General features: G+C 46.1%; 1 protein-coding gene across 1 annotated transcript; it reads left to right on the top strand.

The window, feature by feature from the left end:
• Positions 1-10,138: 10,138 nt before the first annotated feature.
• NKX3-1 (NK3 homeobox 1) lies at positions 10,139-16,156 on the top strand. The gene is made up of 2 exons (XM_061425857.1): positions 10,139-10,647; positions 13,249-16,156. Exons 1-2 carry the CDS (start codon positions 10,335-10,337, stop codon positions 13,653-13,655), a joined length of 720 nt encoding a protein of 239 aa, XP_061281841.1. The 5' UTR covers positions 10,139-10,334; the 3' UTR covers positions 13,656-16,156.
• The last annotated feature ends 4,760 nt before the right edge of the window (positions 16,157-20,916 follow it).

The following is a 20,916-nucleotide window of genomic DNA, read 5'->3' as shown; positions in this document are numbered from 1 at the left end:
ATCTTTTCTTTTTCCCCTAAATTTGGCTGGCTTTGTCGAGTCTTAGTTGCCCCATGGCATGTGGGATCTTAGTTTCCTGGCCAGGGATCAAACCCACGTCCCCTGCCTTGGAAGGCAGATTCTTAACCATTGGACCATTAGGAAGTACCTACAGACATTTTCAAAGGGTCTTGGGATGGAGGGAGAGAGAGGTATTTTGGCAAGTGTGGCATCTGAAACATGAATGGGCTTCAAAGCAGAGAGATAGGGCACAGGCACGTGTAAGGTCAGCAGTTCCTGCAAAAGAAGTGGAGTCGATTATGCAGGGCTACAGCAGCCTCCATGCCCTCTGCTCAGTGTCCTCCACTCCCCGTACTGCTCCCGGAGCCCTCAGGCCCTCACTACTGGTGGTGGTGGGCAGGAGGCAGGTTCTTGGACCGGAAGCGTTAGAGCTGTTAGAAATCAGAACTCTCAGGGTCCACCCAGACCTAAAGCAGAGTCTGCCTTTGAACAAGATACCTGTATAATCTCTCTACATCTGAAAGTCCGAGAAGCACAGGTCCAGCCTCTCGGGGGTACTATCCACACCCCACACCACCTCCAAGGCTAGTTTTCCTGGGCCACAGACTGGCCCCCTTGCCCTCTGTTCTCATGCTACATCCTTCATATCCTGCATTTATGCACTCTGCCAACCAACAGTAGAAAATAATGTCTGATTAAATCATGCCATTGGGTAACTGAGGGTAGCTTAAACTGTCATCAGACTCACAGAGCATCTTCATATTTACACATAAGAGTCATCTCTCTCTTTAGTTTATTTGGCCGTGCTGGGTCTTTGTTGCTGTGCACTGGCCTTCTCTAGTTGCGGTGAGCAGGGGGCTCCTCTTAATTGCGATGCACAGTTTTCTCATTTGGGTGGCTCCTCTTGTTGCAGAGCACCAGCTCTAGGCATGCAAGCTCAGTAGTTGTGTCCCACAGGCTTAGTCTCTCTGTGGTATGTGGGATCTTCCCAGACCAGGGATTGAACCTGTGTCTCCAGCATTGGTAGAAGGACTCTTAACCACTGGATCACCAGTGACATCCCCAGGAAAATCATTTTAACCTAAATGCCATAGGGAAAAAATGTACTACTGGAGTGATATCCATGGGGTAGGAAATGCCTTTGAACCGCTGGGGGGCAGTGCCTCTGATCCAAGCTAACTATGTGGAAAGAAAAGAAAGTCAAGTCGCTCAGTCGTATCCAACTCTTTGCAACCCCATGGACTGTAGCCAATCAGGCTCCTCTGTCCATGGGATTTTCCAGGCAAGAATACTGGAGTGGGCTGCCATTTCCTTCTCCAGGAGATCTTCCCAATCCAGGGATTGAACCCTGGTCTTCCGCATTGTAGGCAGACACTTTACCGTCTGAGCCACCAGGGAAGTCCACTCTGTGGAGAGTGGTTTAATTCATCCTCTTGTCCCTCGTTTTGGTGGTGCTATCATGCTCCCATGGGAGAAGAGAGAGAGAAGCAAGGAAACAGGGCAGACTAAGCCAGGGACTCTGTAAGAAGCCATGGAAGACACCACCGCAACCTGCACATAGATGTCTATGGATTGTGCTATATGCCTCTTGCTAAGTCATGTCCAACTCTTTGCAACCCCATGGCCTGTAGCCCTCCAAGCTCCTCTATCCATGGGATTCTCTCAGCAAGAATACTGGAATGGGGTAATATTTCCTCTTCCAGTGGATCTTTCTGACCCAGGGATCGAACCCGCATTTCTTATGTCTCTTGCAATAGCAGGCAAATTCTTTTCCACTAGCGCCACCTGGGAAGCTCTGCTTTGTGCCCAGTGTATGGCTTATGAGGAAGCACTGGCTTTGGAGCCTGAGCAACCTGGGTTAGCTGTGAGAACCTGAGTGTGTTATCTTCATTCTCTCAGCTTCTGTCTACTTATCAGTCAAAAATGATCCCCAGTGGGTTGCAGTGCAAATGAAATGTCCATAGTGAGCCAGTTCAGCGTGGGCACTCAAAACGTGTGAATTCTCTTCCCTCTCCTTGCAGGGAGCAGGACAAGGAGAGCTGACACACAGCCCTGACCTTCAAGAAGGCCAACCACACAATGGAGAAGCAGAAAATGATGAAATCCTCCAAGGCCGTAGAGGATCAAATGCTCCAATGAGCAGCAGAGCCAGCGATGGAGTCTGGAGAAGTCTCCAAAGTCTCTGGGTAGAAACAGAACTGGTGAAGATGAACAAGAGACTGTAAATGCACACACAGCAGGCTCAGACGCCTGGAGATAGGACCAGGCAGGACGCCAGTGGGAACCATGACAGAAGAGGCAGTCAAGGCAAGGGACCATGATGGCGAGGAAGGAAAGTGGGAAAGAAGGCATGGAGGCTGAGGCCTGTGCATGGGAGGCCTTGAAAAACCGAGACGAAGAGTTGGGATATTGGGTTTTATTTTGGTCTTTTCTTGTTTTGTTTTTTAATTGATGGATAATTGTTTTACAATGTTGTGTTGGTGTCTGCCATACATCAGCATGAATCAGCCATAGTTTTTTTAAACAAAATTTCTCAAGCTTTGTTCCATTTGATTGGATCAGTTTGTTTTAAACAATTTCATTTACTTATTTTTAAAAAAAAGTTTATTTGGCTGCACCTGGACTTAGCTGTGGCATGTGGGGTCTAGTTCCCCATCCAGGGATCGAACCCTGGCCCCTGCATTGGGAATGTGGAGTCTTATTCCCAGACAAGGGGGGACCGGGAATACTGGGTTTTTATGATATAGACACCTCAAGAATGTTTGTTTATTCATCATACTCTCCTCCCCAGTTTTACTAGGGGCTTCCCTGGTGGCTCAGGCAGTAAAGAATCTGCCTGCAATGCAGGAGACCCAGATTTGATTCCTGGGTCTGAAAGATTCCCTGGAGAAGGAAATGGCCACCCACTGTAGTATTCTTTCCTGGAGAATTCCATGGGTGGGGGAGCCTGGCAGGCTGCAGTCCATGGGGTCACAAAGAGTGACCGACTAACTGATCGAGACTGATTGACTAACACAGACACATCTAGATTCAGAGCTCCTATTTGTTTGGGGAGTGTGCAGTGCGCCTGGATAAAGCAGATTTGATTTACTGTGGGGACCATCCTGGTGATCCAGTGGTTAAGAATCTGCCCTTGAGATGCAGAAGATGCAGGTCTGGTCCCTGGTCAGGAAACTGAGAGCCCATATGCTGCAGAGCAACTAAGCCTGTGCATGTAACCACTGAGCCCATGCACTCTGGAGCCTACATGGACCCACAAGGAAAGATCCTACATGACACAAGGAAGAGCCCACGTGCTGCAACTAAGACCTGATTGATATTGCCAAATAAATAAATAAGTGAATAAGGTTTACTGTGCAGGTGGGTCTAGAACCTCACCCTACTAATAGAAACGACCCATTTCTGGGCATTCTCTACATGCCAGCTGCTGAGGTTCTTTATTGTGAAAGGCCTCATCTTTCCTTTCAATAATCCTTGGGAAAGTGTTTATCTATCAGTCATGTCCAACTCTTTGAGCCAGGCTCCTCTGTCCATGGGATTTCCCTGGCAAGAATAATGGAGAGAGCTGCATTTCTTCCTCCAGGGGATCTTTTCAATCCAGGGATCAAACCTAGGTCTCCTGCACTGAAGGCAGATTCTTTTCTGTTTGAGCCACCAAGGAAGACAATTGTTTTCATGCCCATTTTGCATGAGGAAACTGAGGCATGCTCAGAAAGGCTAAGTAACTTGCCCCAGGTCACACATCCAGAGCTACTTTACTAGCCACTGTCCTCTTTTCAAAAAAAGCAACTGTCTCTCACCTCCCAGAGGGCTTGGTTCTAAGACACACCGAATTACCAGAAGCTGCTTCCAAACAATTCTTTTCCCACATGTGCTAGAAAATCTTTGGTTTTACTAAAGGGAGGACATGAAGGTGGGGAAACAAACTTCTGGCCTTTTTCAGCTCCTAGAGGCTGCCCACATTGCTTAGCTCACACACCCCCTGCCTTCCGTTTCAAAGCCAGCAAAGGCCAGTTGGGTTTTTCTTACTTCCCATCACTCTAACCTTACTTCAGTGTCACCTCTTCCTCCTTTGACTCTGACTCGCTTGCCTCCTTCATTCTTATAAAAGCCCTGTGATCACAGGATCACAGATAATCCGGAATAATCTTCCCATCTCAAGGTCAGATGGTTAGCAACCTGAATTCCATCTGCAACCTAACTCGACGTTGCCATTTGCAGGTGTTGCAATCAAGGCATCTTGGAATTGGGTGCTTCGTCTTCTCCAGAACTCTATTCCATCGAAAGAAGCCTGCAATAGCCCCTTGTGCCTTCCTATGCCTGTCATTTTCACTCAGTTTAAGCTGCACTGACATAGCAAGGAGGGGATTTCGCAGGCAAGAATACTAGAGTGGATAGCCATTTCCTTCCCCAGGGGATCTTCCTGACCCAGGGACTGAACCCGTGTCTCCTGCATTGGCAGGTAGATTCTTTACAACTGCACCACCAGGGAAGTTCCTGGCTCCTTCTTGGGGAATCAAACCCCAGTCTCCCTCATGACAGGTAGGGATAATCATCACTATCAGTTCAGTTCAGTTCAGTTCAGTCACTCAGTCATGTCCGACTCTTTGCGACCCCATGAATCGCAGCACGCCAGGCCTCCCTGTCCATCACCAACTCCCGGAGTTCACCCAGACTCACGTCCATTGAGTCAGTGATGCCATCCAGCCATCTCATCCTCTGTCGTCCCCTTCTCCTCCTGCCCCCAATCCCTCCCAGCATCAGGGTCTTTTCCAATGAGTCAGCTCTTCACATGAGGTGGCCAAAGTACTGGAGTTTCAGCTTCAGCACTAGTCCTTCCAATGAACACCCAGGACTGATCTCCTTCAGAATGGACTGGTTGGATCTCCTTGCAGTCCAAGGGACTCTCAAGAGTCTTCTCCAACACCACAGTTCAAAAGCATCAATTCTTCAGTGCTCAGCTTTCCTCACAGTCCAACTCTCACATCCATACATGACCACTGGAAAAACCATAGCCTTGACTAGACAGACCTTTGTTGGCAAAGTAATGTCTCTGCTTTTGAATATGCTATCCTGGTTGGTCATAACTTTCCCTTCCAAGGAGTAAGCGTCTTTTAATCTCATGGCTGCAATCACTATACAAACAAGGAAAACATCTGAAATACTAAGCACCAAAGGAACACATGTGAAGCAATGTAAAGGAAAGTGCTGGGGCTGTGTCCCCATCCTGAAGGCACACCTGATTTCTGAGGAAGAGGTGATGGAAGAAAGGAGCCCAAGCTCAGTTCTGGCTCTCAGTTTTTAATTTTAAAAATTATAATCAGTACAAGGAAATGCACTCTGTTCTGCTCCTCTTCTTCCAATCTGCTATCTCCAACTCACTGACCAGAGGAAACTGAAACTGCTCTACTGAGATATTTATACTCTTCCAGAATTTTCTGTATGTTAAAATGCTCAAATGTAAAATATCCTATAGATAACTGGTGACTACTTTTTTTTTTTTACACAATGAGTTCATTTTATAACTTTTTTTCAAGTTGAATCTCACTCCGACCAAATTAAAGACACATTCCCAAGTCTGTATGTTGTCTATTTGTAGATTTTTAGGGTAAATCTTGGGCTTTCGTGGTGGCTCAGATGGTAAAGAATCGCCTGCAGTACAGGAGACCTGGGTTCCATCCCTGTGTTGGGAAGATCCCCTGGAGGAGAGCATGGCAACCCACTCCAGTATTCTTGCCTGGTGAATCCCCATGGACAGAGGAGCCTGGTGGGCTACAGTCCCTGGGGTTGCAAAGAGTTGGACATGACTGAGTGACTAAGCACAGCATAGCACAGGGTAAATCTCAAAGCATGGAATACCTGTGTCAAAGGATACACCCAGTTTTAATTCTGACAGGTTTTGCCAAGCTGGCATCCAAATATACAAAACTGACTTACTCTCCAACAGTATGGGAGCAACTCTTCCTCATACGCCCACAAACACTAGACACCATCCGTCTTTCTAATCTCTATTGATCTGGTAGGTGGAAAGAAGGTATCTAAACATGGTTTTGATTTGTATTTCCAAAATGATGAATGTGGTTAAACTATTTTTTTTTTCCTGTGCCTGTTTATGTTTTAAATCTTTGAGTCATCTGGGGTTTATTTTGTTATAAGGATAGAACTTTATTTTTTCCAAGTGGCAGTGAAAGTGAAAGTGAAGTTGCTCAGTCGTGTCCGACTCTTTGGGACCCCATGGACTGTAGCCTATCAGGCTTCTCCATCCATGGGATTTTCCAGGCAAGAGTACCGGAGTGGGTTGCCATTTCCTTCTCCAGCAAATCTTCCTGACCCAGGGATCAAACAGGGTCTCCTGCATTGCAGGCAGATGCTTTACCCTCTGAGCCACCAGGGAAGCCAAGTGGCAGTACTGGATATTAAATAATTTACATTTCCCCACACTGATTTGAAATGCCACCCCGCTCTAAATTTTAGAAATGAGAAGAGGCCACTCAACTTAAATATCATATCATATGCAAAGAGTAAGTCAAATGGATCATGAGTTTAAAAGTAAAACCTAAAACTTTTAGACGGTAACACAGGAGTGCATCTTTAGACTTAGGAATAAGCAAAGGGTTCTTAGGCTTTGTTCTTAGACTTACAATAACAAAATTTGTAAAATAAAAATTCACCAAAATAAAGAAGTTTTGTTCTATGAAATATCCTGTTAAAAAGATGGAAAGACATGTTACAGACTAGGAAAAAATAATTGCAATCACATATTCAACAAAGCGGAGAAGGCAATGGCACCCCACTCCAGTACTCTTGCCTGGAAAATCCCATGGACGGAGGAGCCTGGAAGGCTGCAGTCTGTGGGGTCGCTAAGAGTCCGACAAGACTGAGCGACTTCACTTTCACTTTTCACTTTCATGCATTGGAGAAGGAAATGGCAACCCACTCCAGTGTTCTTGCCTGGAGAATCCCAGGGACGGGGGAGCCTGGTGGGCTGCCATCTATGGGGTCGCACAGAGTCGGACACGACTGAAGTGACTTAGCAGCAGCAGCAGCATTCAACAAAGACATATATAGAATATGTTAAAAAAAAATCAAAACTCAACAACAACTCCCCCCAAATTTAATTACAACATGTGTAAAGAGTTGAATGGATATTTCACCAAAGAGGAGATATGCAAGGCACAGTACATGAAAAGATTTTCAACATCACTAGCCATTTGGGAAATACAAATTAAAAATTAAAATCCCAATGGGCTATTACTACACACTTATTCAGTTCAGTTTAGTCGCTCAGTCATGTCCAACCCTGTGAACCCATGGACTGCAGCACGCCAGGCCTCTCTGTCCATCACCAACCCCAGAGATTACTCAAACTCATGTCCATTGAATCAGTGATGCCATCCAACCACCTCATCCTCTGTCATACCCTTCTCCTCCTGCCTTCAATCTTTCCCAGCATCAGATTCTTTTCTGAGTTAGTTCTTAGCATCAAGTGGCTAAAGTATTGGAGTTTCAGCTTCAGCATCAGATTTTCATGCTGAACAGTCAGTACCGATTTCCTTTAGCATTGACTGTTTTGATCTCCTTGCAGTCCAAGGGACTCTTAAGAATCTTCTCCAACACCACAGTTCAAAAGCATTAATTCTTCAGTGCTCAGCTTTCTTTTTTATTAGAATGGCTAAAATAAGAAATAACAATAACACCAAATGCTGCTGATGAAATGTGGAGAAAGTGGAACTCTCATACATTACTGGTGGAAACCTAAAAATGGTACAACCACTCTGGAAGACAGTTTGGCAGTTTTTACGAAACTAAACATATAATTACCATATGGCCCAGCAATGCATCCCTGAACATTTATCTGAGAGAAATGAAAAATCATGTTTATACAAAAATCTGTACGTGAATATCTACAACACTTTCATTCAAAATAGCAAAACAGAGCAAAACAAAACAAAAAAAACCCTGGACACAAATCATTTGTCTTTCAGTGAGTGGACGATTAACAAACTGGCAGATCCATACAGTAGAATACTATTCAGCAATTTAAAAAAGCATTCACTATTAATACATGCAACAGTCTGAGTGGCCTTAGAGACATCATCCTCAGCAAAAAAAATCCCCAATTCCACAAGGTCACATGCTGTATGATGCTTGATTCCACTTACAGAATATTCTCCTGGTAGTAAATTATACAGAATAGATTAGTGTTACCAGAGGTGCCTGATGGACAGAGGGGTTTGGGTACACAAAAACAAAGAGATAGCACAGGGAGTACTTTTGTGGTGATGGGACAATTCCACATCCTTTTTTGTTTTTTACTTTCATCATGTAATTAAAGACAAACACCATTTACAAAGTTGAAATGCAGCTAATAAAGTCAAAATAGAATTTTGAATATGACAGAAAAAGACAAAGTGAATATTTAATGTAAAAGGGGATGTACCAGTAATAATGTTGGTAAAATTCTAAATCAGGGTGGTTTTCTGTGTGTGTGTGGTGGTGTTTTTTGGAAAAATACAATCTGTATCTTAATTGTGGCTTTACAAGAATCTATCCATGTGATAAAATTGCATAGAGCTACACACACACACAGACACACACGAATGCAAGCTTTTTAAATGGTAAAAATAAAATAAGGTTTGTAGGCTAGTTAATGGTGTGTATCAATGTCAGTTTCCTGTTTTTTAATATTATCCTACAGTCATATAATATGTCACCATTGGAGGAAGTTAGGAGTGCTGATTTTGAAGCTTCCTGGGAATTTATAACTATTTTGAAAGAAAACATAACAATTTTTTTAAATGAAAAAATGAGAGAAGAAAACTATCTTTGCCAAAGACCTTCCCATTGTACAGTGTGGATCTCTTTAGCAATTGCTTTATCCACGATAACCTGCTTCCTTTCCCTCCTTCCCAGACACACAAACATATGATCGTCTTGAAAAGTTTTCAGTTGAATGAAAGGTGTCTTAGACTAGGACCCACAGAAAAGTTGCTTATATTAAAATAGTTCAAAAGAACATCGATATACCCTTTCTTGGATTCACCAATTAATATTTTAAGCCATTCACTTTATCATATAGAATTTATCTATATCATTGGTTCCGAACCAATTGATGGTAAGTTACATACATTATGGGTCTTTGCCCCTACATACATTAGTGATTATTTCCCAAGAATATTCTTTTATACGATCACAGTACTGTTCGTAACTTCAGTAAAGGTAGCACTGATTCAACACTTCAAGCCATTGGTCTTATTACCACTTTCATTGACTGTCCCAATAAAGTGCAAGAGAGAATCCAGCCAGGGTCAGGTCCTGCACTTAGCTGTCACGTCTCTTTGACAGTCTTAGATTTAGTAGATGTCTCCTTGTCGACGGGCACCCAGAATTCTCAGCTGTAAGGTGGGATGAAGGAAACTGCCCCACCTACTTCTTTGTGAGTAAAGGCACTTTGGACTTCCCTGGTAGCTCAGCTGAAGAATCCTCCTGCAATGCAAGAGACTCTGGTTCGATTCCTAGGTGGAGAAGATTCCCTGCAGAAGGGATAGGCTACTCACTCCAGTATTCTTGGGCTTCCCTGGTGGCTCAGATGGTAAAGATTCCGCCTGCAATGCGGGAGACCTGGGCTGCATCCCTGGGTTGGGAAGATTCCCTGGAAGAGGGCATGGCAACCCACTCCAGCATTCTTCCCTGGAGAATCCCCGTGGACAGAGGAGCCTGGGGGGTGGCTGCAGTCCATGGGTTCACAAAGGGTCGGACACGACTGCACGACTATGCACGCAGGTAAAGGCACTTTAACAATCTCTAAGAGCTAAGGAAATGGCAACCCACTCCAGTGTTCTTGCCTGGAGAATCCCAGGGACGGCGGAGCCTGGTGGGCTGCCGTCTATGGGGTCGCACAGAGTCGGACACGACTGAAGCAACTTAGCAGCAGCAGCACCAAGAGCTAAATAGAGTATTTCTCTTCTGCATCATGATTCCCCAGAAGCAGCTAAACATATTGTGTGTTGGAGCAAAGGAGATCCGCTTTGCTTTTCTCTCCCAGCCTGGTAAAACGAGCCAGGATCCTGAAGAAGGAACTTGTGAAAGAAATCCTTTATGGTAAAGACTGGACCGAGACCGTGCGAGGGACTTCCCTTTTCGTTCACCTGGAGCGCCGGGCGGCCAATCAGCTGCGCGGTTCGGGCGCGCGGCCAATGGGAAGGCGGCGCGGCGCGCCCCAAGGGCTATAAGTGCGCGGGGCCGCGGAAAGTGAAAGTGGTGCGGGAGCGGCGGGCGCAGCTTGGGCGCTGCTTCTGGGGCCTGAGGGCGGGCGCCGGGGCCAAGACGCCGGGATGCTCCGGACTCCCGAGCCACAGTTGGGGAACGCGGGGGCCGCGGGCTGCAGCCCCCCGGCTGTGCCGCCCACCCAGACCAAGCCGCTCACCTCCTTCCTCATCCAGGACATCCTTCGGGACGGCGCTGACCGGCGCGGAGGTCACGCGGGCAGCCCACAGCCGCAGCCTTCGCGTCAGCAGTACCCGAGGCGAGACCCAAAGCCGGAGCCCGAGGGAAGAAGAGGCTGCGCCCGGGCGCCGGAGGACCAGCAGAGCGACCAGCCCCGCGCCGGTAGCGAGGAGGCCGAGAAGCCGGTGGAGACCGAGCCAGGTAAGCCGGCGAGGCTGGAGAGACCTGGCCGGGCCGGGCTGGGTCCCCCAGGAAGAATGGGCAGGCCCACAGGCTGCAACCGCGTGAGGGCGGGTGCTAGGCGGACCTCCTGGAGCTCCGGCGGCAGGGTTGCGGGGCCCCGCGGCGACAGGCGAAGGGACTTCACGGCCTCCGCCACGGGCAAGCCTCGGAGCTTAACCCTGAGCCCCGGCATCAGGGCTGCTCAGGATTTAGACATGGACTTGATTCACCCTTCAAGGTGCCCTGCGCAGCGGGTTCTTGGTGCCCAGAGCTCAAAGGCGAGCACGCACACAGCGCCCACCACGCTCCAGTCCCAGATGAAAACCCGAAACCAATCCCAGCCACCTCTCAACCCTTAATCCTCGCCAGCCCCAGTTACCTCTTGGCAATCACAATAACTAACATATAACAAGTTATTGATAAATAATATATTAATATTAATAAGTCAGGGTTTGATCAGCAAAGATGCCCTTTGCTTCCCAGTCCCATGGGCAATAAAACACAATAAGTCTTGGGGACTTCCCTGGGGGTCCAGTTAAGAGTTCACCTTCCAACGCAGGGGGTACAGGTTCCATCCCTGGTAGAGGGGCTAAGATCACAGTCAAAAAACCAAAACAGAAAACAGAAACAATATTGTAACAATTCCAATGAAGACTTAAAAAATGGTCCAACTAAGCCCCCTACCCCCGCCAAAAAAAAAAAAAAAAAACAGACTAGCAAGTCAAGGAGCCCCTCTGGTCTCCAGGAGCTATATATATTATATATATAACTTCATGGGAACATTTAGAGTAGACTTTTTTTTTTTTCTATCAGTTTTTTAACTGAGGTAAAATTGGAACATAATATGTTATGAGTTTCAGATGTACAACATAATAATTTGATCTTTGTATACACTACAAGGTAATCACCACGATAAGTCTAGGTATCCACCCTCACCATACAATAGGCACCTTTCCTATGAGGTATGGCAGGGGCTCACTGAAAATCCCATTGGACAGAGGAGCCTGACTACAGTCTGTGGGGTTGCAAAGAGTTCAGACATGACTGCAGAGCGAGAGAGAAAGAAACAGTTTATTGAGGGAAAGTGAAGTGAAAGTCAATCAGTTGTGTCCAACTCTTTGTGACCCCATGGACTATACAGTCCATGGAATTCTCCAGGCCAGAATACTTGAGTGGATAGCCTTTCCCTTCTCCAGGGGATCTTCCCAACCCAGGGATTGAATCCAGGTCTCCCACATTGCAGGCGGATTCTTTAACCAGGTGAACCACAAGGGAAGCAAAAGGGGATTAAACCCAGAGAATGAACTCTCCTACCACACTAGCCCTCTCATGTCACCCAAATGTTAACTCTGGATGACCCTCTGGATGCCTTGGGGGCCCCACTTTACTGATATCTTATTTCTCAGTCTTTCTTGCCTCCCATCTCCCATTCCTCCAGACAGATACAGAATCCCTATTTAACTCTACAGGGCAATAGGGCAGAAAGTTCTAGCACTAGCCTCTCCTACTTTGCAGACCTGATGACTATTAAGAAATTAACACGTAATCTACATGACTGGCCAGCAGCCCCACTCAGGGAGTTCCTTACTCCTAAGCAGTTCTTAGGAGTTAGAACTCTTCAGTTCAGTTCAGTTGCTCAGTTGTGTCCGACTCTTTGCGACACCGTGAACTGCAGCATGCCAGGCCTCCCTGTCCATCACCAACTCCTGGAGTTTACGCAAACTCATGTCCATTGAGTTGGTGATGCCATCCATCCAACCATCTCATCCTCTGTCATCCCCTTCTCCTGCCTTCAATCTTTCCCAACATCAGGGTCTTTTCCAGTGAGTCAGCTCTTCACATCAGGTGGCCAAAATACTGGAGTTTCAGCTTCAACATCAGTCCTTCCAATGAACACCCAGGACTGATTTCCTTTAGGATGGACTGGTTGGGTCTCCTTGCAGTCCAAGGGACTCTCAAGAGTTTTCTCCAACACCACAGTTCAAAAGCATCAATTCTTCGGCACTCAGCTTTCTTCACAGTCCAACTCTCACATCCATACATGACCACTGGAAAAACCATAGCCTTGACTAGACAGATCTGTGTTGACAAAGTAATGTCCCTGCTTTTTAATATGCTGTCTATGCTATGCTAAGTCACTTCAGTTGTGTCCGACTCTCTGTGACCCCATAGACGGCAGCCCACCAGGCTCCCCGGTCCCTGGGATTCTCCAGGCAAGAACACTGGAGTGGGTTGCCATTTCCTTCTCCAGTGCATGAAAGTGAAAAGTGAAGGTGAAGTCGCTCAGTCTTGTCCGACTTGTAGCGACCCCTGGACTGCAGCCTACCAGGCTCCTCCATGCATGGGATTTTCCAGGCAAGAGTACTGGAGTGGGGTGCCATTGCCTTCTCCGAATATGCTGTCTAGGTTGGTCATAAGAACTAAGGAGTTCCTTAGTGCAATGTATCCAAACTGACAGTGGGCTGTTTGTTCACTCAGAAGAGATGAGGGTAGATAGAATTCTGTTCTCTTTGCTGCTACCATGTAACGTTTTCCTTCCCCTCCCTGCTTCTCCCCTCTCCTTTCCAGATGGGCACTTAGAAACTTATCTGCTGGACTGTGAAAACCCTCCCAGCGCCTTACAGAGCCTACCCCCAGCCACCAAACAGCCTCAGAAGCGCTCCCGGGCTGCCTTCTCTCACACTCAGGTCATTGAGTTGGAGAGGAAGTTCAGCCATCAGAAGTATCTGTCTGCCCCCGAAAGGGCTCACCTGGCCAAGAACCTCAAGCTCACGGAGACCCAAGTGAAAATATGGTTCCAGAACAGACGCTATAAGACCAAGCGGAAGCAGCTCACCTCGGACCTGGGCAACCTGGAGAAGCACTCTTCCTTGCCAGCTCTCAAAGAGGAGGGCTTCTCACAGGGCTCCCTCATCTCTGTGCACAATACCTACCCTTACTACCCCTACGTTTACTGCCTGGGTGGCTGGAGTCCAGCTTTCTGGTAACACCAGCTCTGACATCCACAGTAGATCAAGAACTGTCTTCTCTAGGTGGCCCCTCTGGAAGATGGAAGGGCCCCGGGGTCAGGAAGGGCTGGGCAGTGAGAGACAGACAGACCAGAACACATGGAGGTTTGTGTGGAAATCCCAGATTCTTCACTGGTGGGCCAATGAAAGATGTGGGACAGGGAATGATTTCATATCCAAATTGTTCCCCCAACATAGAAGGGGGGATTGTTTTTGCTTTTAGACCCCTGCTTGAAGTAGGGAGGGATAGAGCCAAGTGTTCTTTCTGGCACTTGGGTGACTTTTCAGGATCTGTCCACATCACTTCTGAGGATTCTGTTCCTCCAACTCCATCCTCTTGTGTAACTGAGCATCCACTCGGAAAGAGGTCACCTGAAGGGGGAGGGGGAGGACGGCTCAGGATGTCACCTACTGAAATAAACTGAAGGTCAAAAGCCTCTCATTGGCCTTGGACTACAACCAAGGTTTCTCTTTGTCTCTGGGACAGACAGAAACAGAGGACCTCACAGAGAAACCTTTCGTGCCCAGCACAAGTTGGCACAGGATATGGAGATGGGAAGGAGGAGACGAAAATAGAAGCTTCTGATTATTCCTTTTAAAATAATATGCCAACTTAAGTATTTACAGAGTGGCCCGTGTAGAACAAGAAGCACTCACTGTGGCCTTAAGACAAGCTGTATAAACCAAACTCTATTGCGGGAGGTGAGCCCAGGCCAGGAGAATCTCTGCATATCCAAGACAGTGATCTAAGGAAGAGTCCTTAGCAAAAGGTGAAAAAAAAAAAAAAAATCCTCTTCTGGACCTTTTGCTCTGGGCCTGAGAATTTAGAATAAGAAGGTTCCTGGAGTTTTTGGGCTGTAATTCATACTACAGTGTGACAGATCACATAATTCTTTAAGTTCCTTCCTTCCTCCTCCTCTTATTTTTTGTTCCTTTTCCATGGCAGTCACCCACTGAAGCACTTCTTTTCAGTCCAGACTTTTATGACTGCACCTAACATACACCTTGCTTATATAGCCTTGAGATCTTGTCTCCCCCACCCCCCACCAAAGCTTTATCTCTTCTTGGGTTTAAAAAAAGAAAAGTAGTGGGGGAGCAGATTCTGAATTGGCTAAAAGACATGCATGTTAAAAAAAACCCTAACAATTCTTATGTCTTTTCTTTAAAAATATACAGCATTAAATACCAAATCTATTTAAAGACATGACAGTTTCAGAAGGTCACTGCTGCTTTTATAGGACTTTCTGGTGGCTCTGTTGTTACAGTTCAAAGTCAAAACCCTCTGGGATCCCTGCAGGCAAAGGAGGTAAAAGGTAGTGAGCTTTCACACCGTAAGGAAGAACACAGCAGAGTGAAGGGTCAGGTGCCATGGAGCTGTCTGGTGGGAATCCAGGGATGAGGGGCGGGGTGTGAAGGAAGGGGGCGTGGACCTTAGGAAGCCCCACCCATGAGCAGGCTGATGGGGCTGACTGGCACTTTGCTGGAAGAGGCTAAGAAAAAAAGGAAACCATTTTCAGAACACATCATAGTGGCTTCCATCACCAAGCCAATGAAACTGTCCAGATGTTTCAGGAACTGTGTTTAATGCTTATCAAAAAAGTGGAGGTTCCCCCCAAGTGAGTTACCTGGTGACCTCAGAGAGAATGAGAAGAGGGCACAGGAAAACTCTGGCCATGCTTCTGTTTTTATTCTGTTATCTCAGGTGACCTGGGAGAGGGGAGACATCAGCATGAAAAAAAAAAAGCCAGTTACTAATGAGGTATCCCAAGCCCTGGAAATCTCTTGATCCTGCTACTTAATTCTGTTCAGTGAAAAACTTTTCAATTTCCTCCTTTTAAAAAAGTCCAATTTACTGTTTGTGGCAAAACTGCCAAAGTTGATAGAAGGTTGGCTCATTTCACCTCATTTTCTGTTGTTTGAGCTCCACATTGAAATACTGTCCAGTGCCATGTGTTGCCTGCACAGAAATGGAGGCACAGAGGCAGGGCTTTCTCCTACTTACATGTCTTAAGCGTTCAGTGCTCACTCTCTGGTCAGGACCCTTTCTCTGCCTCCCTCTGCATTGAATTATTTCAGCCCCCAAACCTGCAAGTGTTAAACATTTTACTGTGATATACATTGTATTGCAAAAAGGAAAAAAAAAAGTCTTTGTTTAGAATGATTTGTTTTGGTGAATCCATCTTGTTTTTCCCCCATAGTCACTCAGCCATAGCCAAACTAGTAGAACAACATTTGAAGAGCTAATATATCTATTCCTGATTGGTACACTGGGGGGTGCACCCCGGACCCAGACCTGTGTCTATCCTATTTAATAAATCGGTTTAGGTTCTCCATGTGTATAATGGACTCTGCTCCAATCTTAATACACAAATCTGTGAATCGAAGTTTAGCCAAATACCGCAAACTTTATTTTTCTATGTATTTTTTGTAACACCTGAGTGTTTTTAAAATAATAAAGTACGGTGTCATTTTTAGACATATCTGTGTGTGATTTTCTGCTTCCTAAAGACTGCATGCTACTGAGTTTTTCTTGTTACCATGTTCTCCCACCTGCCTGCCTGACTAATCTATGGAGAGTAAATAATGGAAATTAGTAGCTTAGTGAATAGCAGAGGATGATCATTCTTTTATAAATGTTCTACCCTCCGTTACAGGCTTTCCTGATGGCTCACTGGTAAAGAATCCACCTGCCAATGCAGGAGATGTGGATTTGATCCCTGGGTTGGGAGGATCCTCTGCAGGAGGAAATGGCAACCCACTCCAGTATTCTTGCCTGGGAAATCCCATGGACAGAGGAGCCTGGGGGGCTACGGTCCATGGGGTTGCAAAAGAGTTGGACACAGCTTAGCAACTAAACAGCAACACCACCACCACTCTGTTACTGGTTAATCACCTGGAGGGGAAAGAAATGTCTGTGTCATTTTAATAATCACCTCCTTCAGCCCAGGGATACATTTGGAAAAATTGAGAATGTTGAGTATTTACTTTTATTTCTTGAAGACCCTGAAGGGAACATGGGAACCACTTCCAAAGAAGCAACCTTCTTTTGAAATTCATTGGCGTATATATGCTCGTATGTATCTGATTGGCCTCACCGATTCAATGGACATGAGTTTGAGCACACTTGGGGAAATAGTAAAGGACAGGGAAGCCTGGCATGTTGCAGTCCATGGGGTCGCAAAGAGTTGGAGAAGACTAAGTGAACAATAACAACAAATGGATAAAGTAGTTAACTGGTGAGAACCTACTGTATAGCACAGGGCACTCTACTCAGTGCTCTGTGGAAATCCCAAAAGGAGGGAATGTGTGTATATGTATATCTGGTTCACTTTGCTGTACACCTGAAACTAACACAGCATTTTTGGGGGGTTGGGGCTGTGCTGGGTCTTCTTTGGTCCTCAGGCTTTTCTCTAGTTGCAGCAAGTAAGGGCTACTTTCTAGTTACGGTTTCTCTTGTTGCAGAGCACGGGCTCTCAGGCAAGCAGGCTTCAGTAGTTGCAGCACATGGGCTCAGTAGTTGTGGCTCCCAGGCTATAGAGTACACGGGTTCAGTAGTTGTGGTGCATGGGCTTAGTGCTCCGCAGCCTGTGGGATCTTCCCACATCAGGGATCAAACCAGTGTCTCCTAAAGGGGATTCTTTACCACCAAGCCACCAGGGAAGTCCCTAACACAGCATTTTAAAGCAACTATATTCCAGTTTAAAGAAAAAGTTTTAAATTTTACATAAGAAAGAACACACAGAGTTTTAACCCAAGACAGAAAAAATAAAAAATTCCCCTTTGTACACTCACTAGCCCCTTAGACTATGACTGCTTCCCTGGCCCCTTGGTCTCTGTATCTCCCTGAAAATGTCATTTTCATTCAGGGCACAGGCAAGCAACACCTTGGAACTGGAATCACAAGTATTGAAAATAGGTTTAAAATTAAATATATCAATAATGCATCTTTTATCCACCTGCACTTAAATCTTCATTAAGTCCCACAAGCAGAGAGTCTTATGCACCTGAGTACCTGAGAGAATTGATGGTTTTCTTTCCTCCCACCTCCTTCAAGGAAATAACAGCTTAAAGAGTAAGGTGCCTGCTCCAGGTAAAACATATCATAATTCCAAAGTTTGCTCTAATCCTTTAAGTACATTGTACACACAGGTGGGGCCTCCCGTTGCGTGTTCATGTCATGAGATTTAACTCTCTGTATAAATCCACAGCCATCCTCCCCTCTCCTGAAAGGCTCTCAAATTACAAGAACTCTTGCAGTAAATGAACAGATGAGGATAATTTTTTAACCATTAAAAGTAATCCAGGAAATTAGAGAAAAATCTCTCCCCTCGAAAGTTCCCCACCTCCTTGTCACTTTCCTAATTTACCTTCAAAACTCTGCTAACCTCACCCCCGTCTTCCAGCGTCTCACCTTAGCGAGTCTGTGGAATTTGGAATTTCTTTTCAATCTGTCTCTCAAGTTATTTTATGTACAGATTTTTAGAGTCACTGGAACTTTGTCACTGGAAGTCCCACTGGTCCTCCCCAGGCCTCCGTAGGAAAGCCATAGCCTCCAGTGCGTGGGTGCTCAGTCCTTCAGTCGTGTCCAACTCTTTTCGATCCCATGGACTATAGCCCGCCAGGCTCCTCTGTCCATGGGATTCTCCAGGCAAGAATGCTGGAGTGGGTTGCCATGCCCTCCTCCAGGGGATCTTCCCAACCCAGGGGTCGAACCCACATCTCTTGCATCTCCTGCATTGGAAGGCAGATTACCACTCAGCCACCTGGGAAGCCCTAGAGCTTCCAGGAAGGGAAATAAATATCAAAGATATACATCTGAAAAATTTTTTCCTTCTAACTACAAAACAAGTCATTTTTCTGGCATGATGTTAATACCTTATGTCTTTTTTTAAGTACCTTTTAAAATTTCTTAATTGGAGAATAATTGCTTTACAATGTTGTGTTGGTTTCTTCTCTGCAACAGGAATCAGCTACATATATACATATAACCCCTCCCTCTGGAACCTCCCTCCCACCCGTCTAGGTTGTCACAGAGCACCAAGCTGAGCTCCCTGTGCTATACAGCAGCTTCGCGCTGGCTGTCAGCTTTACATGCGTAAGTAATACCTCGCGTCTTAAAGCTGACCTCTGAGGGAATGGTGGCCATGAAGAGAAAGTCACTTAGTTTGAGTGCCCTGGGTGGGAGAGCTGCAGGCAGTAGTTCTGTTGAGGCGAGCGCAAGAAATTCTCCTGCCTGTGAGGAAGTGAGTATGACATGGTTGAGGACTCGGAGAAGCTGACCCCTAAGGCAGGTTATGACTGAGTCCTCACCTGATACTTTAAGAAGCCCCAAAGCCCACATGTCCCAGGTGAAGAAAAGGATGGGCATCAGCCACCTCCTGAAAGTGGCAGTAACCTTGGGCGATCCAGTGCCTTTCCGGGTGAGGCCCCTGAGGGATACGCTGTGGGTCATCACCATTGATATTCCTGGCAGCTGTGGGGCTGTGACTCCCCTGTATTGGAGCCTGGAGCACCACAGGATTCACTGTGAGACATCTGACCGCGGCCTTGGTCACTCTCAGGGCCACAGTTACCACCATCTTTGCAATGAGGAAATAGGAGTCGAGAGGGTGAGACTAGGCTCAGAGCCCCAGGCTCTGCTTGGAGACACCCAGACTCTGCCCCACCCACAGCCATCACCAATGTGTCACCAGGCCTGGTTTGTCAAAGCCAAGAGTTATTTACTGTCCAAGAAAAGGGTCAGGAATGATAGTCCTGGAACGTGAGGAGCTCCGAGTTTAGCCATAGACTTGGCCTTCGTGCAAACTTTCCCAGACAGTCTAGCTTGTCAAAAGTCAGCAAGGGAAAGCAAAACCCTGGTCTCCCGTCGTGTGTCCTTCTCTGACCTGTACAAAGGCTCCAGACACAGCCTGGACTTACTTCCTGAGTGGGGCCTGATGCGGGGTTTAGGAGAGATCTAGGATACAGATCTGGGTTGGGAGCCCTGTGCAGCCCCGTCTAACTGGACCATCTTCACCTGTTTCCAGCCAATTCAGTGATGGGCACAGTCCTTGACACAGAGGTGTTGGGGCAGAGAGGAAGGGGTGACAGCCAGAGGAAAGTTCCATTTTCTCCTTGGAACATTTAAAGGATAGTCATGGATTGTTTTAAGCCTAAAAATCCATGTTGGTAAACAATAAATGCTGGAGAGGGTGTGGAGAAAAGGGAGCCCTCTTGCACTGTCGGTGGGAATGCAAATTGGCACAGTCACTATAGAGAACAGTGTGGAGATTCCTTAAAAACCTAGGGCTAAAATGACGCTATGACACAACCACTCCAGTACTGGGCATGTGCCCTGAGGAAATCATAATTGAAAAAGACGTATGTACTCCAATGTTCATTGCAGCACTTTTCAGTCTCACGGGTGCCAGGACAAGAGAGAGCTACCCGGAGAAGCCAGCCAGGAAGGGAGGAGTTAGGAGTGCGGCTTGATCGGTTTTGTTTGTTTTGTTTGCTTATTCTTTTTACAGAGAACAGATGTTCAGTTTTTCTTACACTCTTCTCAAGCCTCCTCCTCTTAAACCTTCTGACATCTTCACAAGGCTCTCTGGGGACTTCCCTGGTAATTCAGTGGTTAAGACTCTGAGCTTTCACTGCAGGGGGCACATGTTCGATCCTCTACTGGGCAAGTTCCATGTGCCCCACAGTGCAGCCAAAATGAAAGAAAAAAACCCTCGAGAGAGTTAAGTCCCCTACATATGAATGAGTTCCATTCTGAGAGCAAGTTTGTGAGTCCAGTTTATTTAAGTCCAACAAAGTTAGCTTAGGTACCCAATGAACACAATGGGCTCTATAGTACAGTACTGTAATAGGTTTTTATAATATTTTTCAAACAAATAATGCATAAAAACATACACAAAAAATTAAGAAAACATAGTTCATCATACAGTCTACACCTTGAAAACTACAGTAATACAGATATGTCACCACCGCTTTTACACTTGCTTCCAGATATCCTGGGCTTGAAATAAAGACACTCTATGACTATACTCTATAAAGTATTGTAAGTACGAAGTACACAAAAGCACAGTCACTTGTCTACACATGACAGTGTACACCAGACACTCGAACTAACTTAGGTGATTGGACATGCTAACATGTGTTCACATCTTTGAAAGTTTACAACTTGAAGATTCATATATACGGGACTTAACAGTAATCCAGGAAAACCCAGATCATTCTATTTAATCCCTTACTCAAA

The sequence above is a fragment of the Bos javanicus genome, chromosome 8, assembly GCF_032452875.1.
Source record: "Bos javanicus breed banteng chromosome 8, ARS-OSU_banteng_1.0, whole genome shotgun sequence".
Taxonomy (NCBI): domain Eukaryota; kingdom Metazoa; phylum Chordata; class Mammalia; order Artiodactyla; family Bovidae; genus Bos; species Bos javanicus.
The sequence above is the reverse complement of the archived record's forward strand: the minus strand, read 5'-3'. Positions and strand labels throughout refer to the sequence as shown.